The 18,157-nt window shown below is 25.7% G+C and overlaps 1 protein-coding gene and 1 long non-coding RNA gene across 3 annotated transcripts in view; both read right to left on the bottom strand.

Annotated features, from left to right (window-relative positions):
• Positions 1 to 419: 419 nt before the first annotated feature.
• On the bottom strand, positions 420 to 767 carry LOC147808558 (uncharacterized). The gene is made up of 2 exons (XR_015433606.1): positions 631 to 767; positions 420 to 592 (listed from the first exon to the last, which is right to left on the bottom strand). It is a non-coding gene; the product is annotated as an uncharacterized LOC147808558 (long non-coding RNA).
• A 1,208-nt stretch (positions 768 to 1,975) lies between these two features.
• Positions 1,976 to 18,157, bottom strand: part of LOC107437007 (NBAS subunit of NRZ tethering complex) — a 112,653-nt gene continuing 96,471 nt past the window's right edge. The window contains exons 51-58 of one of the 2 annotated variants that reach the window (XM_087163397.1): positions 16,055 to 16,200; positions 15,682 to 15,765; positions 13,986 to 14,094; positions 13,778 to 13,864; positions 12,822 to 12,964; positions 11,026 to 11,152; positions 10,164 to 10,292; positions 1,976 to 2,396 (exon numbers count right to left, since the gene is read on the bottom strand). In XM_087163397.1, the coding sequence (XP_087019523.1) occupies positions 2,094 to 2,396; positions 10,164 to 10,292; positions 11,026 to 11,152; positions 12,822 to 12,964; positions 13,778 to 13,864; positions 13,986 to 14,094; positions 15,682 to 15,765; positions 16,055 to 16,200 (1,128 nt within the window). In that variant the 3' untranslated portion in view covers positions 1,976 to 2,093. The remainder of the gene's footprint in view (positions 2,397 to 10,163; positions 10,293 to 11,025; positions 11,153 to 12,821; positions 12,965 to 13,777; positions 13,865 to 13,985; positions 14,095 to 15,681; positions 15,766 to 16,054; positions 16,201 to 18,157) is intronic. The other variant, XR_015433605.1, reaches the window with a different exon arrangement.

The raw sequence follows: 18,157 nt of genomic DNA on the forward strand, positions 1-18,157 counted from the left end.
TGGGTTAGACGCTGAAAGGGTTAATAAGAAATCAATTAAGTATAGTATTATTGTGTACGATTTGCCTAGGAATTTTATTAGCAGACAATTTCAACTATGATGTAAAAGTAATTAGGTAGTTTTAGGGATGTGTTTTTGTTTGGGTATGTAATTAAGATAAAAAAAAAATGTCTATAACATTTTAGTTTTCATTAGTTTATGCTTTGTGTTATTTTTGATCTTGCAAATTATTATTTCATTAAAAAAAAACTATTAAAAGTATTTATAGTGTGTATGTTATATTTAATTATTGTTGCTTAAATGTCGTGTTTTTATACACAGGAATCTCGAGCTTTATTTACTAGAACTGTCCTTGATGTTCAAAAAAATGAAACATCAAAGGTATTTTCAACATTGTATAAATTTTATGCTTTCATTATTTTTAGTTTCATTTGTGTCAATTTTATGCTTTCATTATTTTTAGTTTCATTTGTGTCAATTTTATGCTTTCATTATTTTTAGTTTCATTTGTGTCAATTTTATGCTTTCATTATTTTTAGTTTCATTTGTGTCAATTTTACGCTTTCATTATTTTTAGTTTCATTTGTGTCAACTTAATACTTTAATTATTTTTAGTTTAATTTTGTGTACTGTATTTCATTTATTGTGAGATTAATTTTGTGGAGTATATTTTAGGATTTTCTCTTTGCATCTATAATTTTTATTAGTGAAACATCTAGACCGAATAAGTTTATGAAATTATTTAGTAACTTTTCTTAGTAAAAATTGTGCTTCATCATTATTATATTATTTATTTGTCTTGCAGTTGATATATATTGGCATAATCACTGATAAAACTATTATTTCTAACTTAGGATTTTACATCTAATACTTTTTTTTAATGAGAAATTATTTTTAAAATTTGCACATATTCATAATCATTTTTTTAAAATTCATGTTTGTTCTCATCATTACTGCTAAACTATTTTTCTTATTATTTACTATTTTTCAGATTAGTAATTAAGATCATGTAAAATGTTGCATTTCATAAATACTTTATGGAAAATAATGCATTTTAGAATTTTGCCAGCATGAATTATTTGTTATTTGTTATGTTACTGAACATGAATCTTGTATCATTTTCTGTCTTTTTTTTTATAGTATGAATTTGTTGACTTTATTATAAAAGATTTTTTTTTTTTTTATAAAAATGAGCATTATTGTAAAGTATAAGTCTATTTATGGTTTAAAGCTCTATTTGTAAAGTTCCTATTTCAATTTAAAAGTTTGTAAATGATAAATTAAATAAAATTATTTGTGTAAAACTCTTTGTATCTTTTTTAAGTATCAAATGTCTGTGGCATTTTAAAAATTATAGATGTTCTTAAAATAAAAAGATAATTCATACATAACAGTTAAATGTATTTCAAACCTATAATTGAATCACTGCATGCAGAAATCGCTGTAGTCCTGATAACTTTTCGAGAAAGCTGAATAAAGGAAAACATTTTCTGCTTTTCCTATCGGCTCAAAAAGCATCGAAAAAATTGTTCAGGGTCTAATATATAGTTTCTCAACCTCCAGTTACTAGAAATAATTATTTATATAAATTTTAGTTGGATATTCAAATAGGTTTAGGCTCAAAATATCTTTCATTATAGGGAATATGTGAATGATCCGAAAGAAACTGATCAAAAAAATTGTTCAAGTGCCTTAATTTTGTCTAAGTCAATAATTCAAATTACTAACCTTATTAGTCTGCAATAAAATATCTAAATATTTTACCAGTCTTTCGTGTAAATCGGGTTGAGAAACAATCATTAGTCCAGTGCTTAGATCAGCAAGTTAAAAAAAATTTCTGATTTTGTGTACTGATAGTAAAAGCAGAAAACAGTTTTCTTGAAAAGTGGTTATTAGAATTGAAGTCTAATTATTCATTTTATAGTTTTGTTTCAATATTGAAAAATTGTTGTATAAATAAATGTCTACTTATAAATAAATAGTCAACATAAACTTTTATTTTAAAAAAAAAAAACTTGTTTACATACATATTAAAAATATAAATATTTTTTTTATAAAACTATATTCTTTGTCTTTACAGTTTATAAATAAATTTATGACTTAGATACGGACGACCACCTTTGCAGCACACTCATCGCTGCTGAGTAAGTGCTGAGGCTGCTATGTATTGATTTGTGTATTAGCAATAAACTTCCAGCTTCTGATTCGTAACCTGCTTCACAGAGTTCTTTCACTATGGTATCAATGGATTTGTAGTTGTCTTGCACAATATCGTCTTGTCCATGTAGTAAAAATTCAACCACTGGCTTGTACAGTCCAGTTGAAATAATTTGTGTTGTTAGGCTACGTAATAATATTAAATCTAGCAGTTCATTATCATAATCCTCTTCACTGATCTAAATAAAATAAAATTTCAGAAAATTACTTGATATATATCACATAAATATATGTATTTTATATTTATTATGTTATGCATGTGTTAGTGTAGAAGTTTTTCATTCCTGTACTTATTAATGTTATTCATTTTTTTAATAAGTTATTTCTTTATAAGAAATGAATTTTTTTATGAGTAATATAATCCTTTTTATTGATCTAAGAAAAATGCTTGCTATTTATGAAATAATATTACTGTATTTTATATTATTAATATGTATTAATGTAGAAGTTTTTCATTCCTGTACTATTTAATGTTAGATGTTAGATAATAAATTTTTTAATAGGGTATTTCTTGATACAAAATACATTTTGTTTACTAAATAAATAAGCTTAAGTCAATTACGTTATTTATTAATATATTTTATTAGGTTATTCATATTTAAGTTGAAATAGTTATAAGTTAATAATAAGTTATTTGTATTATTGAAATATTTCTTGTATTATTGGCTATATTTTTACAAAGGATATTATATTTACTTTTATTGGATATATTCATATTTATTTTTGAAAGTGTTTAAGTTTGCTTTAAAAGTGAATATATATGCATAAATTTATTGACAATATTTTGTTTTTAACACAGTTTTTAGAGTCTTATATCAGAAAAACCAAACAATTTGCAGACTACTTTGAAATAAAAAAAATGGCACAATTTAAATAATATACATGGATAATTTTGAAAAGAATAATTGTAAATCAATAGAAATCAGTAAAGTGGAAAAATCAATTATCTGAAGCAATATTGTTCTAGAAAATTCTGGGTAATAGGTTCTGTAAAGTACATTCATACAATAAGTTTTTGGTTTAAAAAGGTACTACTACGATTAACACAAATTAGACAGTTTAATAAAAAGAAAAGGTGAAAATAAATTATATTTTCTGTCTCGAATGAATAAGATCAATATTATCCTCTAATTTTCTTTCATCCTTTCCATTACCCTTGAAATTTTTTGTTTTTATAATTATGAAAGAAAAATGATTTTTTTAAAAAATTCTCTAGTCTATTTTTATCAATACACCAAAGGCAGGCGAAAAGTATTATCAAAATAAAAAATGAATTGAAATTTTAGATTAATTTTTATTAAAAAAAAAAAAAAACTTTGATACTTATAAGAAATATATACAATGCAAAACAACTTATTTGAAAGAAAAATTAAGATTCTGAAAAACAGAACAGAAATTTACTAAGTATTACAAAAAATAGCTAATATGCATGTTAACTATTTGTAGCACATTTTACTGATATAAACTATGTTTTTTATTTCTTGGCTCAAATTATTAGAGCAATAAAGTATTCAAAAGTATGAGTTGAATTAAAACTATATTGATTTACAATTTGTTTCAACAGTAAGTCAACACACTTTATATATTGATGACATTTTTACACATTAAGATGTGATCTTGTTGCTAGAGTGGACACATTTTAAATATGCTAATTAATAAGTGCAACTTATGAATTAAGCTGCAGAATTAGATATGAGAACATTATTTCTCTACCATCTTAAAACTAAACAAAATTCATAATTGAAAATTTTTTTTAAATATCTTAAAATGTTATGCTTTCTCATTTTAGTTACAAACTTAAAATTTGTGTAACATTGAGATTAAAGTTGTTTTTATCTCTTTCACTGTCCTTAAAATATGGAAGGTGATCACAATTTGAATCTCAGACATCTTCGCAATATGGAAGTTAGTCACAATTTGATAAAATCTGTCTAAATAGTTTTGTTAGGAGAGTGGTTGACAGTTAGATCTTTTCGCGTTTTTAGAATAATTTTCAAATTTGACTAAGAGAATATAATTTGCACTTTAGTAATTGAAGATCATTAAATCAAATGTTGTTCATGTTTTATGGGGGTGCTCACTATGCCTATTGCAGAAGTCTCTGAAAATTTATTTTTTGCATGAAGAAATAAATACTAGTTTAAAAACATGTAGCCACACACAAACATGCCCAATATAAAAATATAACATGAATAGAAGTTTTTTTGTGCACAACAACTTAATTATCTTGCTTTTTTTTAATGGAAAGAATGTTTTTAAGCGATTTGTTTAAGGCCTTCCATTTGCTCAACATATGAATTAATTGAATTATGGTTAAGTGGCACATTTTAGGAATGCCTAAGTTTAAATTATGTGGGGCCGTCTCCAACTGATGCATTTCATAAAGCTCTCTGCTTGTCGAAGTTAATCAGATTCTATTTTATCATTGATTGAACAGGCTAACTTTTATTTTGTATTAATAAGCCTTTTTCTCATGAAGAGTACTTAATGAATTCATTTGTGTGCTGATTCTTTATTCTAGTATGAATCAATCTGGGTTTTAGTTAGCTGTAAAATTGAGGCTATAACCTTTATTATCATTAATATTTCACACTGATACCCTTAGAATTAAATGAATGTTATAATAATATTATATAAATTTACAACCACTTACAGATTTTCAAATATTCATGATTTTATACTTAAAATAAAAATATATTTATTTACTGATTTTCCTTATAAAAACTAAGACATGAACTTTTTGGCATCCTGCAGGTCCCATTAGCAAGAAGGCTCTGGATGCCATGATGGCACTGCACGTGCCAATTAAAGGCACACGAAGAAGATGTACTCTATGCAGCCGCAATCACGTCCAAAAGAGAACAACTGTGCAGTGTAAGGAGTGCAGAATCGCCTTGTGTTCAGAAAAGCAGAATAACTGTTTCAACTTATACCATCAATTTATGTCTGCATATTATTATAAATCTGATTTAGTTTATATTTAATAATTTTATAAATATATATTATATACTGTTATGTTATATTTCAAAATATATTCACTGCAACCAAACGTGTTGCTCACACTTGTGCAAATGGAAAAATCATTATATTTTAGGGATTTTGTTTTTGTTATAACTTTTTTTTAATAAAAAAAATAATTATTTATCTATGTTTATATATTGATATTTCAAGTCTATGTGGTGGATCTGTGTTTTTAAACTTTATTGCAATGATTGCATGTTTTCAGTCAAAGGAGAATCACTGCCACCTGTCATTTATTATTATTATTTTTAAAAAAATGTGATACGAGGTGCAGTTTTTATATTTCCAAGTGGACTGATCTAACAACTCCTGAAAATATGTCAATTACATACCCGTTTCTAAATGTTTTAATGTAGCCTACCGAAAAGCACTTCTGTACTTGGCTGTAAAAGTTTTAGAAATGACACTTTTAAAGTCCTCATTTAAAATGCTCTTTAATTTGAACATCCTTAAACTTTTTTTTTTTAGTTTTTCTTTTTTCAGTTTAGGCAGAGCCGGATTATACCTTTCGTAGGCCCTAGGCATAGCCGTTTTTGGTCCCTCCCCTCCTTCCCCCACTCCTCCCCTCTTTTCATAATATATGCTAAAATTTTCTTGCATATTTTATTTTTTTACATTTTTATTAATATGGATTTTAATTTACAAATTTGTTTGTCGAACTTTATCTGCAATACCGACATACTGCCGATATTGCAGTTGATATCGATAATACCATTATGATTAGTTCGATCGATAACTATGTAAACACTTCACGTCAACAATACAACAACAAACCAGCAAAGAAAACAGTGAAATTGATAGTGAGATTAATTACAAGAAATATTTATACTACAAATAGCTTCATAGTTTTCATGATACTAAGAGAACTATGATAACTAAGTGAAGGAAATTAACATTGTCAAAAGTAAATCTTTTGAAATTATGAATGCAGAAGGAATTATGAATGCAAAATTATTATTAAAATTATGAATGCAGAAGGAGAAAGATCTTTCTCCAAATTAAAATTGATAAAAAATTATTTGCGCTCAACAATGAATCAAGATCGTTTGGCATCGCTCGCACTTTTGTCTATTGAATACGACATTTTGCGTAGTTTGGAATTCGACAGCATAATACAAGATTTCGTTGAATCCAAAAATCGCAAAAAAGTAATATATTAGATCATAAGATTCTGCAAAATAATTTATTATCGAAAAATATTATATTTTTATTTGTATCTTCATAATTTTGCGCAAAATACTCTTGTTGTTTTTAAAGCTAAATTATTTTTGTCAACAAATTTTTTTCTCCAAAGTTTTTCGTGGGCCCCTGAATTTCGTAGGCCCTAGGCACGTGCCTATAGGTTAATCCGGCCCTGAGTTTACGAAACAGTAAGTCTACATGATATTTGCTCAAAGACTATGGTGAATGATTCATCTTTCCAGCCACCAAAACCAAAAGATTAGGATGGTCAATGCCATTAAAAAAAATTTAAACTACGTCAGAATAAAAAAAAAAAAAGTATTCTGAAGGAGGACTTTAAATTTGTTTTCTTAACATGTACATTTTTTGAAAATTTTATATTTCTACATTATGGCAGTCTGAAGTTATTTTATCAGTATGTAATGAAATACATACAATATTTTCAGGAGTTATCTAATCGGTCCAGAAAATTAATAGATGCACCTTGTAGAAACAAGATTTTTAAAAAAATGGTTGATTTGTATGTTATATTTTCAAGTGCAATATCAATTGATGAATGTGATGATGAAAACAAAAATGGTACACACCAAATTAATTTTTACAGAGTTATGAAATAATTTATTTTACAACCTTTTCATTGTTTACATGTATTAAATTTAAAAAATAGTTGTTAAGATATATGAAAATTAATTTTTAAAAAATTGGAAAAATTTTTTGCAATAACTAAATGGTAAATTCAGTAACTGCAAAAAAAAAAAAAAAAAAAAAAAAACTAGATCTACTCTTAATAATTACTTATGCACTAAATTTTTTTTTCTCTTACATTATAAGTGAGTCATAAAAGTTGTGGAGAAATTTTCATTCAATTATTAATGAAACGTTATTTACTAATATAAGAAAATTTAAGAGTTTTTAGTCACTTTTTTGCAATAAGGGTAAGTATGTTTTAAAAAGTAGTAACCAAATTTTCAGACCAGACTAACTTTCTTGCATTATTCACCAATTTATCAAGAATAATTTTTACTAATAATAACAGTGAATAATTTTGAAAATAGAATGTTCATTAAATTTTGATGCATATCTATTATGTAATCAAAAATGTTTTAAAGCACAGTTATAAGATAATGTTTAGTAAAAATTTGTCTCTTTTTTTAAAATATTTTTTTTTGTGTTTTGAAATGTAATAACTATAATATTGTGTTCTATATTAGGTTGAATCATAAATATATTCTGGTACTTCCTGAATTTCACTATCAGGGTAAGAAAAGAAAAATCCCAATCTACGGTGAAGGTCGGTTGTTTTGGGTAATTTATTAACTACAATATAATGCTCAATACAGCCAAAGTGAACTCAAATTATGTATTATCTTTGCTAAAAATTCATTATAAAATATTTAAAAAAAATTATAATACTATAGTTTTTATTCATTATTTTCGTTATACAACTTATTTATTTGAATGAGATGCATTTATATTAATTTTTGTATCGTACAACTTGCAATCAAATATTTTTTTCTGAAAGAGAAGCTCCCTCTACATATTTTAAGTTGTAAATTATATCCATACTAATCAATTTCAATGATTTGGTGCATTTCTGTAAGCGTACTTTCGACATGGTAGTTGCCTGCATATATGACTCAACATAATGATTGAATAATCCTTGCATATTTTCAATGGAGCAGTATCGGTATTTGTAACCTGACATTTGAATAATTCTAGCATACTTTAAATGTGGAATTCGCCTATATTTATGACTCTGAATAAAATCCTAACATATTTTCAATGCCCATATATATAACTCAACCTAATGATTTATAACCTTAGCATACTTTCTAAGTGGAAGTTATCTTTATTTTTAAGTCAACCTGAAGATTGAATAATCCTAATTATCATAAAATTGTTGATTGAAAACGGTGATTAGGATTTCGTTATTATTGAACTGTTTCTTTATTTCTCATTTTCTTCTCTGAAATCTCATTCTTTTTTATGAGATACATTTTTCACTATCTATTTACATTCACTTCCATTTATATCTAATATATATTTACAATTGCATGTTTTGCTCACTCAAAACACGAGCTTTATGGACTTCAATAAAATAAATAATCTTCTAAGAAATGTTACATCTTGTTTAATGTTCCCTGTTCTGCTCAAACTGTGTCATTGTATGGAACGATTAAATTTATTATTATGGATGAATGTTTATAATATGTATATATAAAAAGTAATATACATGTTTCTTTTTCAACAACTTAGCATTTGAATTTAAAGATAATTAATTAATTTCTATGGTGTGATATTTTTTGTTTGCTTTGTATATATTTTATGATAAAGTTTAAAGTAAATTGCATTGTGAATATTATTTTATTTATATATGTTAACAAAAATGACCATTTTCTTTGATTAAATAAATAATTACTTAAAAACTTGAAAGTTTTTTTTTATTTTTTATTTCAGGAATGTAACATGAAAGTCATATTAATAGAGTTAAAAGATAATCAAGAGATTTATCCCATTAAATGAACATTTTCAAAAATATTTTCTTTAAAAAGTGTTGTTTAGCAATAATTATTAAGAGGGTAAGGATTAAATTATTAACTAAATAAATTTTTGGATTTTTGTCGGACAAATTTTCCAATCCAGTTAATGGATAAAGGAAGTTGAAAGTAACTTTAGATAAACCCTATATATGTATTTTGTCCTTCAGCAGGAATAACTTCAAAAAGTATAAGATTTTTTTTTTTAGGGAAATGTAGAACTAAAAATAATGCTTTATGCCTTTTTTTAAATATAGTCATATTTATTTAATATTTAAAATCTTATCTTAATCAATACCTTAATTGCTTTTTAGTTTTTAATTAAATTTACAGCATTCAATTTTAATATAAAAATTTCTTTGAATTGAAACATCTTATGATTTGTTATAAAAATACACTGTGTAAGGGTAAATACAAAAAATCTCATGAGTTTTTCAAACTAGCTTCTACAAATACGAAAGTTAAGAAAAAAATTCTGAAAATATATATATCAACTGTTTTTATATTATGTTGAGTTTTCTTGTCGTTACTCATTAATTATAATAAGAAAAATCGAACTTAGTAAATAAAATTTTATTTTTATAATGTTTATTTATATAAAAAAAACTAAAGGAGATAAACTTTATGAATGCTAAATATATCAAGCATTATTTTGTTGTTATAACAGTTAAGAATAAAAAATATTAGATGCAAATAAAATTTGGTTCAGATCAATTTTTTATTTATATGCTTATGCATTCTCATTTACTTTGTCCTAATCTGACTAAAGTTTATATCGTCTAATTTATAAAAAAAAACAATAAATGCCCTGTTGAGTAAAAAGTTTTCTGCCAAAAAGTGAAGATTTAATCATTAGATCAAAAGTCATTCAGAGAGGTCCTTTTTTTTGTGCACTGTACATTTTATTCTAAAAACACGATGTTTAAGTATTATATGAACTTAAATTTCAAACTACATTTGGTTTGAGATTCCTCTTATTATAACTACTTGAAAATAATGCTTTTCCCATTTAATTGATATTCATAACATAATTTAAAGCTAAATAGAAAAAATATTTATTGCAAAATACAAATCCTATACATATATATTCAATTTTATTACTTTAAGCTAAGCTCCTAAATTATTAATTTATAAAATAAGCATAACAAGAAATACAAGCGTAGTAAAATTCAAAAAAAAATATTATGATTCATGATTCTTGTTTACCTGTAAAGTAACTTTAAGTTCATTCATAGCTTCTTCATGTATATCACTATAATTAGTTTTCAAAGCTGATTTGAGGACGTAAAGAATCTTTCTCTGTTCTTTTATCTTTTCAAAGACCAATTGAAAACACTATAAATAAATAAGAAAAATTAATTGAAATTTTTAAAATGACTTAGCGCATAAAGAAGCACTTTAAATAAATAGCTTATTTTGTAATGATAAAATGATTTTTAATGTTTTTTTAATTAAAAATAAAAAATGTTATTTAACTTATAGTCTAAAAGTTGCATTTCTACTGAATAATAATTTTTTTTAATAGTATAAAGATTATTAGAGTTTATTAAGTTATAGAAGATTGCTTTGAGATTAAATTAAGAACAAATCAGTAAAAATGCTTCATCTCCAGTTTACAAATAAAAATAATTTTAAAAAAAACACCCATTGCAAATTTATTATTAAAAATATTGTCTGAAATTGAAAATAAAATCCATAATTTTCTTTTAGTAGTTTGTCTTCCTTGCATTGTTAAATTTAACAATCTTGTATTAATCTGGACGTAATATTCATTAAATATAGACATCTGGTAACCATATTAATTTCTGAGTATTTCATCAATTGAGATTTTCATGAGGAAAAGATGGATAAATAGAGAGTTTTTTTCTTTGTAAATTAGATTAAATTTTGAACAAATTTAATACCTGTCAGACTATTGTAGAGTATTTTATACACTTCAGATGATTTAAGATTCAATGCAATTTGTATAAATTACACTTAAATCTGAAAATAATATTTTAAATAACAAATAATAAAGCTATTGTATCTATTTATAGAAAAAGTAGTAAAGTAAATTGAGCAAAATTACTTCTTTTTCAAAACTGGGATAACTGAGAGCTTTTTCTAATATAGAAACAGCCACTGCCAGTGATTCTATAGAGTTCAGATCAATCAATTTACACATCAATTTGGTCCATTCGTCATCCTTAGGTTCCCTAAAAAAATTTAAACAATATTAATTGATATTGGGAAATAATATAAATTGATATTGCAAAATTTTATAGAGATTACTACAATTTCTGAAGGTGTAATAAGCATGCGCAAACATTATGTCCTGATAATGACATTTAAAGAAATTTTTAAATGAATTGCACATGGTCATTAGAATAAGTTTATCAAGTAATTCTGAATTTAATATATTTAAAAAAATATAAAATACAAAGCGCAAAAAAAAAAAATTTAGCCTGATCTTTATGTAATAAATGCCTATCTTAATGGCTCAAATGGTTGACCCAATAAATATGCTAATTAATAAGTCTTAACTATTAAATTAATAAATTAGACACAAAAAGCAACTTCCTCTGAATTGAATACTTCCTCTGAATAAACATACCATGCGCAAACATTATGTCCTGATAATGACATTTAAAGAAATTTTTAAATGAATTACACATGGCCATTAGAATAAGTTTATCGAGTAATTCTGAATTTAATATATTTAAAAAAATATAAAATACAAAGCAAAAAAAAATTTAGCCTGATCTTCATGTAATAAATGCCTATCTTAATGGCTCAAATGGTTGACCCAATAAATATGCTAATTAATAAGTCTTAACTATTAAATTAATAAACTAGACACAAAAAGCAACTTCCTCTGAATTAAATACTTCCTCTGAATAAACATAACATTTCCGTCAGATTTGGATTAGTGACAATCAAAATAGGGAAGCTGCAATCTAGGAAACATGAATCTATTAGTTTAGTTAGACAAGGGATCACACATTTGGGGCCCTTTATTAATTTCTTTGCATATTTCATTATATCTTATATACATCCATACCTATCAACTCATATAGTCGTTGAAAAAGATTTTACGAAGTGGTAGTAAGACAGTTACGTTTGGAAGAATTTTCTAAAAACAAAACTGTTAAGTCATCTATAAGCATACTTTGCCAAATAGATCTTGTCGTGGCAGTTTAAAAATTTCTTTGAAACTTAAAACTTCAAGATATAATACACCGGAATGCTAATGTTGCTACCACTAAAAAACTTATTTCCCAATGACTGTAAAAGTTGACCTCTATGTACATCACTGAGCAAGTGAAAATCTGCTCTTTAAAACAAAAGTTATTTAAGATTATGTTTTTAGCATACTGTGCTATTATCACATCAATAGAGTAACACCTCATAAAGTTCCCCCCCCCCCCCCAAAAAAAAAAACATCTCAAACACTTTACAATTACAAATGTCTCTTTGTTCTTTAAAGGGACCTTGAAAATTTTTTTAAGTAGTGTGTGTCCATAAATAGAATTTGTGACAAAAATAACACTTAGAAAACTTTTCCTTTCACATTTCTGCAGACATTTTGTTTCTTACTAAATTAGTATGGAAAAAAAATTATTTTTATTGTACAAATACTTTGGTAGGAAGGAATAAATAAAATTAATTAAAAATAGTGCAAGAAAGAAATCGATTTTAAAAAAATATTGTTGATTACTTCAGTTTAGGTTGAATTTTAAAATTTTTCCCTCGCCATTTTAGAGCCAATAATTAGAGCAATGCTCTTTTTTAGCTTTAATTTAGGAAAAACTTTGTTTAAAAATTAGAGTCACAGGTTAAAGCAATTAAAACCATTTTGCAAGCATATTGAACTTAAGGTGTCACCTTTTTTCAGTTGACGTGAATGGAGGCCAATGAATGAGTAGTTTGGAAAGAGACTGAAAATGCTCAATATTTCGGCATAAACTTAATAAGTTGTCAAATAACAACCTTCTTTGGAATTCTTCTTTTATTTCTTCATCAGAAATCTATAAAGTAGTAGAATATGAGTTTAAGAAGTCACAAAACATGAAAAAAAGTAAATAAGCTACTACAAACTTTATACTATTAGTAAATTATCAGTAAATAAATAACTGAATGAATTTCTGAGAAAGACTTTTACAATATTGAAAGTACTTATAACACATATGTAATATTACAATTCGTCTAGCACCAAATAGAAGTTAAATATTTATTAAAAGGAGTGATTATTTTAACCCTTATTAGTTTAATAATTTTAAAAATACTTTTCAAAATAATATTTTAAACTGATGTCATTATGGTACAGTTAAGTTTGTGTATATTAAGCTTTGAATAAATGCTAAACCACTGTAAGTGCAAAATAGTTTTTAAAATAAGATGATAAAATAGATGATAAGATGAAAATAGTTTTTAAAATAAGATGATAACTAGAATTAAGAACAAATTAGGGTAAAGATCTGACATAATAAAAATAAACCATAGTGAGAAGAGAAATCTACTTTATTATGCAATCAACAGCAATAACAGTTTCATCAAGAAACTAATATTTTGTTTTATTTATGTACTCAAAAAGAAAAAAATTTCTATTGAAAATATAAATTCCAATTTATCTAAATCTTAAAGAAATCTACCTAAATTGAAAACATATTCATTAATAATTATGTTTTATTTATGAATTCAATAAGTAAACATTTAATTTTTAAAATCTAAATTATAATTTTTAATCTTTAAATCTTAATGAAATCTATCTAAATTCAAAGCACAATATTCGACTTGTTTCACATGACTTATAATTTAGAAGCAATATTATAAATACTCACAACTATGTCTGGAAACATAGAGGAAACAACAGCTTGTGTTCGATAGAGCAGTAGCAAATCACCATATTCTGGGGAAAGGCAATCGGTCTGAAAAGAATTGATTCAAATCATGACATATACCACCACAACTTAAATAATTAATTATGGAAATCCAAAAAAAGAAAACATTTGGATTCAAACTATTTGATTTTTTTGATAACTGATATACTTTTTCCAAAAGTTGGAGAATATTCAATCTCACGGAAACTGAGACATCTGAATCTTGGCAAAACTCATTTAACATTTTTGCCGCAATGTCTTCAATCATCAATTCCTCTCTGAAATGAAACATTTACCTACTGGATATCAAACATAATATACTAGGCATCATAAAAAATACATATATAGTACAAAGTCCCGGATCAGAATGTAATTTCACCGGAAATATCTATTTTCTGTACTCTTTTTTTAACAATCAAAATAAAAAAAAAATCGTTATTTTTTTTTTTTTTAAATCCTTTTATTTTTTTTATTCCTTGCACTCTGTTAAAGAAAGCATTAGTAAAAAAATTTATTTAATTTGTTCTTTCTGCCTTATGAATAGCTAAACATTTATTCTGTTTCAATAAGCACACTAAAAGAGTTATAGAAAGAAAACAAGAGTAATAAAAGAAAAGCAAACTTTGGGGGAAAGAATAAACTATGAATATTAATGAAGCTGAATATTAATAGTGTTTAAAAAGGGCACTAGCAGGCCAGCTTTGTTTCCCTTTACATTAAAAATGTTTTTAAAAATATCTGATTAATTTAATTTTGGAAATGGATGCTTCTTTTTAATGTAATTTTTATCTAATTATCTATGCTGCTAATTAATCAGATCAAAGGGAAAAAAGAATAGAAAAATCTGTCTTTATTCATAAAAAGAAAATTCAAATTATCATATGCTTTATTTTAATTAACATTCATTAGTAAATTAAATTTCATACAACCTTTTGGAAAATGTTGTCTGAAACTGATCTTAATAATTTTTCATTCGTTATTTTTTAAATTAAATAATGCAGGTTTTGATGTTTATTTTATATCTTGATCTTGAAAATCTTATTATCTTGAAAAATCTATTTTCTGGTCTTGTCAAAGTACCGACGATTCTGTATATGGGACAATTTCATTCTGTGAGCACTAGTCTCAGCTTTTACCAAACTTTCAATTGCATCTGTCTGGTTTTTTGATGCAAGGCTTTTCTGCAACACAGAACAGGTTTTCCACATATTTTTCAATGGGAAAACAGTAACTAGCAGAAAAATTTTGGTAAAATTTGGCCCAGTGAAATAACAGTTGAGGGTTACAAGCTACAAATGCAAAGTTTTATGACTTGTAACCAAAAATCAAAATATGTTTAACAGTTTTTTTTCTTCTGAATTCATAACCCTCATTTGTTAAATCAAAATGTACTTATTTAACAGTTTTTTTCTGAATTCATAACATTCATTTGTTAAATCAAAATGTTCATACCATATAAATATTAGCAAAAAACAATTCATACAATTTCATATAATTTTAAATTAGAATAAAATGTAATTACACACTTGAGAAAAAATATCAAAATTAAACAACAATATGAAGTTTTACAAATAATTTTTAAAAGTTTTTCAGTAATTCAGATGATTTCATTTGCTTATATTACAATATTATAATTATTATTATTAATAAGCACCAATATATGAAATTATAAGCAAAGCTATTCAAGCTGTATATGTATCATAAAAAAATGTGACTTTCTATGATTTTAATAGAATAAAGCAAATTATTCAATTAAATAGGATTTAATATGAATCTAAAAAAATATCAAATAAAATTACTTAATTAAAATGATGCAAAAAACAAATTAACCAAGTAAAAATAAACCTGGAATAAGAAATCATTACTTTTCTTTTGATATATCTCCTAAAATAGCCTCAACTGTATGAATTAAAGATGGTGAATTCCCAATACCTAAATTTTGAGATTGCCTGAAAAAAAAATAGATGCAGTTTATAAATGAAATGAAATTTACCAGAATAAGTAAAGTTAGAACTAACAAGACAACTAACAGAATAAGTAAAGTTAGAACTAAGTTAAAACTAACTTGAAGATGTAATTTTTTATTAGATAGAAAATAAAGAAAATTAGATAGAATATAAGAAGAAGATAGAATATAAAGAAAATGTAATATTACATAACTTACACAAACAGAGAATATTTTAATACAATAGAATATAATATTTTTTGTTGCAAATAATAGTGAAAATTGATAATTACTTTAATTGTTTTAAAATTTTGTTGATTGCTTCAATGTAAGCATCTGCAGGCTCCCAACCAATATCAGCTGGACAACAGGATAGGAAAGTTTTAAGGAGTTCTAGATCAGGACCTTCCAAAACAATTTCAGTCAAAAGATCTTGCAACTGTAAAATATGCAGAAAACATTAATTTACTAAAACAAAGAAATTTTTAAAAAATACTGAATTAAAATTTTTTTTTAAAGAAGAATCAATAATGCTCGATGGACCAAGATGTTATAAAAAAAACTCGAAGCAAAATCCAGCGACTAATCAGAAATATTGAAGCAAGGAAGGAAATTCTTGATATCAATCTTCTTGAAGCCATCCTGATTATTCAGGAATCTCGGTAAGAGGTAAAAGAAAGTACAATTTCAAATTACGTCCGTAATTCATCTCCCCTGATTAGGACAAAAATGAAAAAAATAAGGAACACTAAAAATACAAAAAAATGAACCAGAATGGTTCTGTTTAGTGCCTTATAGGAGGAATTCCAGAATCAGTTTTTTGGATATTGATTTTGACAATGTAAATAACTAAATATCCATCAGAGTCTGATCTCCTTCTTTAGGTTCTGCACCAAGGATTTCAAATTATTAGCCAGTAAATTAGCCAAATATCTAAAGTGCTCCCCAATTTTTGAAAGTCTTTGCCAAACGCAAATCTTCATAATTTTTATGGTAAAGTTTTTCCCAATAGAAAACTATTTTATGGTGCTTTGTTTCAGGCTTATATTATTTGGACCCAATTCTAATTGGTTATGAGGCACATCTACCAACAACAAAAAAATTCCGATTTGTTTAAAAAAATTCAAGGATCAAGTTAAATATATTTTTTTCTTTCTAGTGGAAAAAAAATCATTCACCAATACTTTTTCCAAGACACAATATTATTTGCAAATTCACGACTTTATCCCATTAGCTGAGGTGGCGAATGCTAAGCGCGGGTTCTGCTTCTTTGCATTAGTATAGAAAAAGATGACTCAAATCATGAGAATGGAGGTCATCTAGTTCTCTTATTGGTCCTCAGGTTCTCTCTTCAACAGACTCTTCGATCATATATTCAGCCAGTCAAGTATTACAAATGAGGTATTTAGTGCTCTGTAAGTTTTAGAGAATTTCTTTAATAAAAGAATGAACTTAAAACAAAAGAAAGTTACAGACTTTTTTCAAACAGTTTAAAACATAAGTTACAAATTTTGTCATTATTTTTGATAATGAAACTGAAATGTTACATACTTTAAATATTAAAGAATTCCTTTTGAGTTTTTGAACGATTCAATCGCTAATAATGGTGAATATTGGTTTTATTTCACCTGTTTTTGTTCTTTGTCTTGTTTTTGGTACACGGGATAAAATCATTATTTTATACACACAGTAATTAGTAGCCCATCTCAACCCAAATGTTTCTCACTTTCTTGTTCTAGTGGGTCTAAAAAGCAATATCTTTTTATTGTAATGTTGTCACTTATTCAAATCATGTGAACCATCCAATTCATTCTATTTATTTTTATATATTTAGTAATATCAGGTTGTTTATAAATCTTGTACAGTTCAAAGTTAAATCTCCTTCTCCAGTTATTGTTTTCATTTACACCACCAAGTAAACTCTGCAAAATCTTAAAAATAACTATAGTCTGTTCAACGAGAACTGATAGTGAGAGTAAACAAAGAAGCGTGCTATTTGGCGCAATATTGTTGTCTGCTTGGCTCCGGAATAATGACAAATAACGCCTATCAGACAAGCAAAAAATCTTATATCTAAGAGGGTTGTTTCTTTCGCGCCGTGGCGTCTTTTTGCAAGTGTTTCATGAGTAATATGGAAAATAAAGTGATGCTTTTAAGTCCTCCTAAAAAACGGCAGAAGAAATCTTATATAAGTAAAGCTGAGAAGGAAATAAAATTGAACATTTATATAACAGAAGTGCATTCAAAACCAGTTGTTCCAATCATTGATGTGGCTGATCATACGGCTTCTGCATCGAGAGTTGGCACAGCTTCTGCTTTCAGAATTATTAAAGAATATAAAAGGGATGGTATATTACATTCACCGAAGAGGACTAAATCTTGTAAAACTTTTTTGG

This window comes from Parasteatoda tepidariorum, chromosome 5, assembly GCF_982258835.1.
Source record: "Parasteatoda tepidariorum strain Cologne lab strain chromosome 5, Ptep-v5.0, whole genome shotgun sequence".
Taxonomy (NCBI): Eukaryota; Metazoa; Arthropoda; class Arachnida; order Araneae; family Theridiidae; genus Parasteatoda; species Parasteatoda tepidariorum.